We start from the raw sequence: 10,305 nt of genomic DNA on the forward strand, positions 1-10,305 counted from the left end.
TATTTTCAAAATATGATCGTCCACATAGCATATATATATATATAGATGTTATGTGAACGTTCCATACAATAGGCTTGATAATTCTTTACAGACATACCTCTATTAAGATGATATCAATGGTAGCCTGATTAACTCACAAATAAAGAAAACCGTTGTCATTATACCTACATTCATTACATAACCATAAATAACAATAATTAAGAATATATACTTACATGCCTTTGTTTTATACGAAATTTCATAGGATTCTGTAAATCCTTGATATTTTGGAAATCTATGTTATTTGACGTGATTGTATTAGTGACATATCTTCCAATTCCACATGATTTCATATTACTTTGTCTGAAAATATATAATGTTCTAGAAAATTAAATCGAAGTAACTCACCATTAATTTAAAATCACTTTTCGCTGCGATATGTAGAAGCGTACTATCATGGTCTAAATTGTTCTCTTCTCGTGCTTGTCTTAGACATTGAGCTCTAGACATGTTGTGTAACATCGTCAAGTGTTTTTAGTGGCTGAAATAAATCCCTGTATTCATTTAAAATCGAGTGCTTATTCTATCGCTCACTTATTTGCCGGGTCGTTAATTTGCAGAGACATAAACAAACTTACAGCGGTTAGAGACGAACACCAACACGAACACACAAAGGTATCTATCTATCTATCTATCTATCTATCTATCTATCTATCTACCTATCTACCTATCTATCTATCTATCTATCTATCTATCTATCTATCTATCTATCTATCTATCTGTCTGTCTGTCTGTCTGTTTATTTCAGTCACTTTCGATTACAGCCATGCTAGGGCACCGCCTTAAAGGGTTTTAGTTGAAGAAATCAACCCAGCACTAGTTTTTTAAAGCTTTGTACTTACTCGATTAGTCTTTTCCCGAACCGATGAGTTACGGGGACGTAAAATTACCAGCAACGGTAGTCGGGTAGCGGTGAAGAGAAACACAGACACAAAGACAGCCAGACAGACACACACACGCACAGACGCACTCTCTCTCTCTCTCTCTCTCTCTCTCTCTCTCTCTCTCTCTCTCCCTCTCTCTCTCTCTCTCTCTCACACACATACACACACACACACAAACATACACACACACACACACACACACATACGACGGGCTTCTTTCAGTTTCTGCCCACCAAATTCACTCACAAACATTTGTTCGCGCCGAGGCTATACTAGAAGACATTTGTTCAAGGTGCCACGCAGTAGGACTGAATTCGGAACTATGTGATTGAGAACCTAGCTTCTTACCACACAGCCACGCCTGCGCCTCTCCGTCTCTCTCTCTCTCTCTCTCTCTCTCTCTCTCTCTCTATATATATATATATATATATATATATGCATGTATGTTTGTATGTATGTATGTATGTATGTATGTATGTATGCATGTGTGTATATACAGAGTGTAGTCTAAATTACGCAAAAAATGAAAAGACGAGTTCGGTATCTCTTGCCACTCTTCCGTGTGGTCTCTTTGTTTGAGTTGGCAAGTGCTGCCATAATCCTTGCCTTCGATTCATCTTTGGTGTTACAAGGATCTTTGTCGGTTTCTCGCTCAACTGTGCCCGACACTTAATAATCAAGAGGATTGAAGTCTGGGGAGTTAGGTGGTCAGATGTTAGGGGTGATGTGGTGGCCGAAATTGTCTGATGGCCATGACTGGGTTATCCAGGTTGTGTGGCATGGTGCAGAGTCTTGTTACCAGACATAGGGTCTTCTAGCAGTCACCCTCTTAATGCAGGGCAGCACTACCTTCTCAAGGCACTTGATGTAGGCCTCCATGTTGAGTCTGAGCTCATGTGGGAAGATGAATGGAGGTATAACATCACTAATATATATATATATATATATATATATATATATATATATATATATATGAATGTATGTGTATATATACACATGCGTGTGTATGTGTGTATATATATATATATATATACATATATATATATATATATATATATATATATATATATATATATATATATATATATATATATATATATAGTAGAAATTATCGAAAAAAACAAAAGACGAGGACAGGTGTATGAATAACAAGCAAATGTATTAGTTAGGGGTTCGGGTAAAATGAAAAGGTCTTTTACTTTTCGAGCCTACGTTCTTAAGAGAAAGGAATAAAAGAAAATAAACAGAGAGTGAATGAAAAAAACGTCTAGAGTTCAGTGGACGAGCATGGCGAATGAGTAGGGGGGGGGGGGAATTATTGAAAGAAAGGGAGATAATAATAAAACAGCGTTTGAAAGAAAGGGAGGTAATAATAGAGCTAGTGATACTAACAAGAGAAGGTCAGTGTGCGTGAGTGTATGTGAGAATGGTGTACGTGAGTGTGTAAGTGTGTATGTGTGAATAGGGGCGAGTGACTCTGACATGTGTGCGTGAGTGTGCGTGCGTGTATAACGTGTGTGTCTATGTATGTGTGCGTGCGTATGTAACGTGTGTGTGTATGTGCTGTGTGTAGCAGTTGACGTATGCTTTTTCACGTGGTGTGTGCGCATGTGTATGTGGGGGTGTGCATCTGTGACTAAACAGCGTGCATGTGTATAATGTATGCATGTGGCTGAAAGTTATCTTTGCGCATGTATGTTGCGTGTGTTAATACGTGGTGTGTGTGTATGAATATATTGTCTATGTTCAGGTATTGTGTGCTTGTGTGAGTGTTACACTCATAGATACATACATACACATCCATACATACACACATACATACATTCTACAGGCATTCATGCTTACAGACATACATGCATACATGCACACACATACATACACACATACATACATACATACATGCATACATACATACATACCTAAGTGCATACACACATACATGCATACATACATACATACATACATACATACATACATACATACATGCATACATAAATTCATATGCATGTGCTGAAAAGTTACTATTTCGAATGAAGTAGCATAACAGTCATGCTTTGCTTAGAATTACATGTAAATTCACGTATGTCAAACTTCCAATCTGGCATTAAACATAATTTATCCTCGGATTTTCGTTAGTATTAGACACATTTAAGTAGATTAGACTATATATATCCAAAGGAAGTGAGCGATTACTTGAAATTATACTCTTTTTCATTTACATGTATGTGTGAATGAGTGGAAGAGAATAGGTGCGTGGTCCTTTTCTGCTAATAAGTTCTTACTCCATTTAACTTTGGTAACTGGATACGTTCTCTGATATCGAAAATTTACGAGCCAACTTTATTGTCTGTTCTTAGACACTCTGATTGTACTTAAAACCAATCTCTCACCCGCCTCTCTCTCTCTCTTCTTTCCCACTTTTTCTCACCATTAAAATTAAAGTAGTTAAAATTCTACTCGTAGTTCTCAACTTGTATCTTCTTATCGCTAATGTTGGTAAATAAAGAATAGACGAAATCATGGTTTTCCGCTGATGAGTTGACGTTATAAGATAATTATGTTATCATCTCTATATCGATTACCGTCTAGCATGCCAGTGTGCACTAGGGAATCACGTGTAAATATTATGTAAATTATGTTGTTAAAATGAAAGAATTTCACAACCGAAGTTCTATTGTATATATATATATATATATATATATATATATATATATATATATATATATATATATATATATATATATACATATATATATATATATTACTATTTCTAAGTCTCTCTAAAGGAGACTACGGCAGCGGTACTGGAAATTAATAGTTATCGCCAAGCCAACATGGCAGTCCCAAAATTAGGACGAATGCTGCTGTGGGTTAGCTCCAAGAGGCCATCGCCTCTAGCTAGCTATGTGACACACGAACCTATATAACTTGGGTTGCGAAATATATATATATATATATATATATATATATATATATACACCTTTTATATCATCACCGCCTGACGAACGGGAATGTGAAACTCTGAGTAACAGTTCCATGACAATTTTACTGCTTTAATAAAAAGAATATTAAGGCGGCCAGCTGGTTGAAGCGTTAGCAAGCCAGGCCAAATGCTTAGCGGTATTTTGTCTGTCTTTATGTTCTGAGTTCAAAATTCGCCGAGGTCAACTTTGCCTTTCATCTTGAAGGGCTCTGAAGGACACTAAACTGAACCTTAAAATTGAAGAGAATCTACGGAGTTCCATCAGGTCATATTTGTATAAGACATACCCCTTTGTCAAGGTCACATGTACTGATTGGAACTGCATTGTATGTACTAGAATTAACTGTAAGATGGGGCCTGTAGCCTGCTGTATAAAACGCATTGATGGTAATTGTAGGTACCTGAATACGTCATACATTGGGGAAACTTCTAGGAGTTTAGTGGAGAGATTAAATGTCAACTGCCGGGAGTATAATAACAGGAAACAGTTGTCGATACTCTATCATAAAACCAAAGATCAACATGACAACATGCTGAGTCGACTTAGTTTCGAAATCTTATCTAAACACCCAAAAGACTAACTGTTATGAAATATGCTTGAGTCTGTCCTCATAAGAAAATATAACTAGTAGGCAATAGAACCACCTCACCACTGCCACTATCCACGCACTATACATACAGGTGTGTGCGTAGTATTCGAATGAGAGCTGGATTCATGCAAATCCGGACGGATAAACACATAATTAGGAAGAATTCCAATACCCAGCCATATACATCAACGCGCATGCACAGGCACGAGCACGTGCATACACACGTACGCCTATCCATGCACACACAGCCAGGCAGGCGCACACGCGCACACACACACGTGCACATTAACGCTCATGTAGGAACACACACATGCACACAAGAACATGCACACTCAAACATACACACAGACAGTTAATTATCCATAAAACCGGATATATCGCACGCACATACACATACGCACTCACATAAGTAAACACAAATTCAGATAGACACACATATGAACCGACACACTCACAGAACCGACCCAATCACACACAAACGCACAATAGAGTATGCACTAACGCACACACACGCACGCATGCACGAACACACAAATGCGTTAGTGCACATACACGTTTTCTCTTTCTCTTTCACACACACACCATGCACATACAAACTGTTCTCTCCTTTCCCTCCTACACGAACTACAGCGAAGGAACTGCACCTATGATTCTTTACGGGACGACCAGCGGATCCTAGTAGATCTCAAAACGAACTGACTTTGAATAAAAAGAAGTTATGGATAGCCAATGCAGACACACTCACAAACACACATACAGGCAGGTACGTGGTCGTACCCATACACTCACATACGCGTACGTACGCGCGTACATGCATGCTAGCACCCACACATACTCTTCATTTACTCCCACCTTCGCTTCTCATATAAGCAGCCACACATCTATATACACGGTGGTATAAGACTAGTTCTTAGACAGACTCAAATCAGACCTAAAAGAGTGATGCGATTGCAAATAGCGATGAAAGAGCTTTGACAAATACACAACCGATTGATAGTCTAATCAGCACATTAAGAAAACGGTCGATTAATTAGTTGGTCAGATATTCAACCGATTCACTAACAATAGAGAAGTGATATTGAACCAGTGCGTGTGTTAGTTATTATTGGCATAATGTCCCTCCCACAGTACATCAGAATGTTTTCAACGTACGAAGTGATATCAACAATCTTGCAAACTAAATGTAAAGACGAAAATAGACCATAAGTATTTATTGAAAATATTTCTTATTCATAATGTGCCATAGAAGAACGTGGTCACATTGCCGCCATTTACACACACACACACACACACACACACACACACACACACACACACACACACACACACATTCACACACAGACTCACATGCGAACAGCGTACATAGAGTGCGTGAGCGAGTGCGTGTTTGGAGTAGGTTGTGCACTGTTTTGTCTGGCTCATACAGCTCGCGTTATCATTTATATTGAAATTTCACCTGTTGCCAGACAAGTACTTTTCGTCAGAGCACTAAGAATAATGACGGGGGAAAAAAAAAATCTTTAATGACTACTAATATGATACCTCCTAAAGGTAATGGGTACTTCCTTCGTTTACAAAATGCAAATTCTGTAACTCTTGATATCTCAATATTCTAATATCTTTGCTTTATCAAGCTGATGTTTCGTGAGTGAAAATAATATCACACAGCCGTGTACGTACAATTGATGTATTGTTTCTCTGTCTCTCTCTCTTTTCATCTTCTCATACATATATTCATACGTACAAACCTACACACATACAATCATGCACATATATAAGTTCAATGCTTAATAATGAGTCTAACAAAATACATTTTTACGGTTGCGGTAGGGGACCGAAATGAGACGAGGTGGCTAGTAATGATGATGCAGATGGTGGAGAAGAGGGTGATATTGAAAATGATGATAGAAGATTGTGTTGTCGCAGGCGGTGGTGGTGACAATGGCAGTAGGACTGGAATTGTAAACGCGGTGGTGTTGGATGGGATTCAGATGTAGGTGGGAGAGGTTGGAATAATGGAGTGGTTTAGAGCGAGGGGTTGCGGTCCTAGTAAAAAAGGATATGGGAAATTGTTCCAAGGCAAGAGTTGATGATGTGGTGATGGTCGTGTTTTGGAGGGAAAATATAAAGAACATGGTAGTGAAGAATATAAATATTGTAGCTCTGAACGTGGTAGAATACCGAAATAAAACCGTTCACATATATACCAGCAGAGAAGAGAAAGGAAAAGGAAAGCGCACACGAGGTGATGTAGATTCAATAATATGTTGGCACTCCGTCGCTTACGACGTCGAGGGTTCCAGTTGATCCGCTCAACGGAACAACCTGCTCGTGAAATTAACGTGCAAGTGGCTGAGCACTCCACAGACATGTGTGCCCTTAACGTAGTTCTCGGGGATATTCATCGTAACACAGTGTGACAAGGCTGACCCTTTGAACTACAGGCACAACAGGAACAGGAAGTAAGAGTGAGAGAAAGTTGTGGTGGAAGAGTACAGTAGGGTTCGCCACCATCCCCTGCCGGAGCCTCGTGGAGCTTTAGGTGTTTTCGCTCAATAAACACTCACAATGCAAGGTCTGGGAATCGAAACCGCGATCCTATGACCGCGAGTCCGCTGCCCTAACCACTGGGTCATTGCGCCTCCACAGATTCAATAATAACAGCAATAACAACAAGAAAAAACAAGAACGATAGCAACTGCAGTGAGGCAACAGTTCGGTCACTGCAACAGATTTATGGTATCAGGTTCAAATATCTCCCGCGTAAGCAAACCCTCTTCAGGAATGTCAAGGCTATAAACGGTTTTGTAATTCCAGAGTAGAATGAACATGGCCACAGCAAGACCCCAAATATACCTACGTACACATCCAACCGCCCGAGCACACAATGACGCATACACACAGCCATGGTCACACGTACAGCTATCTACACGCGTAGGCGCTCATACCTTCTTGTTATTTTACGCTCTATACAATCATACCACTGATGTTGAATATGATTAGTATAGCTGGAATATATTAGGGCACGCACCCCACTTAGCTTTGTATTTATTGCCCTGAGTGTTGAGGAAGTGCGTCGATTGCATTACACAATTCGGCCAACTGTCTTGTTTAATAAAGACAATCGGTTTACTAAAACGTGTGTATGTTTTATAAAGATTAGAGTACCAACATTTTCTGTGTTTATTATTTCTATAACGTGGAAGGCGGTGAGCTGGTAGAATCGTTAGCGCACTGGGCAAAATGTTTGGCAATATTTCGCCCGTCGCTACGTTCTTAGTTCAAATTCCGCTAAGGTCGACTTTGCCTTTCATCCTTTCGGATTCGATAAAATAAGTACCAGTTAAACACTGGTGTCTATGTAATCGATTCATACCTTCGAACCAAATTGCTTCCCTTGTGGCAAAATTTGAAGCCATTATTTCTATAACGTGGTTCAAATTTCGCAACACTAACTTCAAACTAGATACAAGAGTACAGTCCGGAGATTTCTACTGAGCGTAAACATTTTTTTTATGTGCCTCAACTACCAGCATGCAACTATCTATCTATCTATCTATCTATCTATCTATCTATCTATCTATCTATGTGTCTGTCTGTTTGTCACTATGTATGTATTAATGTGTGCACGCGCACACTTGAACAATATACCTATAAAGCATATATATTTAATATATGTAAACACATGCACAAAACGTGCACATATCTAGCATTTATATAACATATGTATAAATATACAGATTCGTATGTGTGTGTATGTGTGTGTGTATGCATATATATATATATATATATATATACACACACACACACTCACACGCATATAAAGGACAAAATATCTTCGTCTAATGCACTAGCATAATGAAGTCAAGTTTGTGATGATAATTATCCATCAGGTCCTAATTCAATTGACGGTGTAAGGTGGTGGAAATGTAAATTATAGCATTCACGCTTTCCTCAGCATTCGCCGAGTAATTGAAATAAATGTAGCAGGTGTTCGAAAATTGCTTTGCACTCTTACATGAACGGGAATTTAACACATTCACTGCACACATAGATATAGGTGCACGTCTGACATCTATTTTAAAACTACGAAACTCAGTGAGTCGTTGGGAATGTTGACAGAAACGATTACAACATAATTTAAACAGTTTTGTATATGTTTTCAATTTTTAACATTGCTTTCTTTTTCACTTACTATCTGAATGTAGTACTTTGATGTAGTCTAAGGGATTTCCATTTGTGAAAGTTAACCATGCGCAGGAGTGGCTGTGTGGTAAGTAGCTTGTTTACCAGCCACATGGTTCCGAGTTCAGTCCCACTGTGTGGCAAGTGTCTTCTACTGTAGCCTCGGGCCGACCAAAGCCTTGTGAGTGGATTTGGTAGACGGAAACTGAAAAAAGCCCGTCGTATATATGCATATATATATATATATATATATATATATATATATATATATATATATATGTGATGTGTGTGTGTATGTTTGTGTGTCTGTGTTTGTCCTCCTAGCATTGTTTGACAACCGATGCTGGTGTGTTTATGTCCCTGTCAACTAGCGGTTCGGCAAAAAGAGATCGATAGAATAAGTACTAGGCTTACAAAGAATAAGTCCTGGGGTCGATTTGCTCGACTAAAGGCGGTGCTCCAGCATGGCCACAGTCAAATGACTGAAACAAGTAAAAGAGTAAAAGAGTATGCATTTGTACATACCTGCCCAAATCTGAGTAATACTTTTTGAGAAACACTGACTGTTGGCCATGCATGCCAGCCTGTCTCTAGTACACCATCAATGTTTATTGTAGGGGATGTGTCGCCGAAATGTGCCACTCAACTCGGCGATTATACTGTCTGACATCCGTGTATCTTTTATCTTTTATCTCTTTCAGTCATTGGACTGCGGTTATGCTGGGGCACCGCCTTCAAGAACTTTTAGTCAAATGAATCGATTACAGGAGTTATTTGTGTTCTTTAAGCTTGGTATTCATTATATTAGTCACTTTTTGACGAGCTGCTAAGTTACGGGGGCGTAAACAAACCAACCACGGTTGTCAAGCGGTGGTGGAGGACAAAGACAGACAGAGAAACGCATACATACATCGGTCTTCTTTCAGTTTCCGTCTACCAAATCCACTCACAAGGTATAGGTCGGCCTGAGGCCACACTAGAAGCCACATACTCAAGGTGCTATGCTGTGGGACTAAACCCGGAACCATGTGGTTGGGAAGGAAGCTTCTTACCAGACAGCCACGTCTGAGCCTGTGTGGAAAAATAATAACTGTTAATTCATTCATAATGTGACATTAAATAACGTGTAGTCGAAGGCGCTGACATCTGAACACAAAGACCCGGGACACATACCAAAAAGACTCATTTCTGACCCTTTTACAATTCACTTAATATAATATTTCTTTTCTATTGAGCCTGAAGAAGAATTTAAAACACAGTTGGTCCAGGTGAGATTTGAGCACAGCGCAGAGAATTTGGATAAATAGCGTAAAACATTCTATCCATCTCTGTTGTTGTTGGCACTCCGTCGCTTACGATGTCGAGGGTTCCAGTTGATCCGATCAACGGAACAGCCTGCTCGTGAAATTAACGTGCAAGTGGCAGAGCACTCCACAGACACGTGTACCCTTAACGTAGTTCTCGGGGATATTCAGCGTGACACAGCATGACAAGGCTGACCCTTTGAATTACAGGCACAACAGAAACAGGAAGTAAGAGTGAGAGAAAGTTGTGGTGAAAGAGTACAGCAGGGTTCGTACCACCACCCGCCGAAGCCTCGTGGAGCTTTAGGTGTTTTCGCTCA

The 10,305-nt window shown here is 39.4% G+C and overlaps 1 protein-coding gene across 1 annotated transcript in view; it reads right to left on the reverse strand.

Annotated features, from left to right (window-relative positions):
* Window positions 1-10,305, reverse strand: part of LOC149132821 (uncharacterized) — a 103,578-nt gene that overhangs the window by 64,137 nt on the left and 29,136 nt on the right. The window contains exon 3 of the mRNA XM_089362062.1: window positions 216-342. Within this exon, the coding sequence (XP_089218188.1) occupies window positions 216-342 (127 nt within the window). The remainder of the gene's footprint in view (window positions 1-215; window positions 343-10,305) is intronic.

Source organism: Octopus bimaculoides, chromosome 13 (genome assembly GCF_046866305.1).
Source record: "Octopus bimaculoides isolate indiv1 chromosome 13, ASM4686630v1, whole genome shotgun sequence".
Taxonomy (NCBI): Eukaryota; Metazoa; Mollusca; class Cephalopoda; order Octopoda; family Octopodidae; genus Octopus; species Octopus bimaculoides.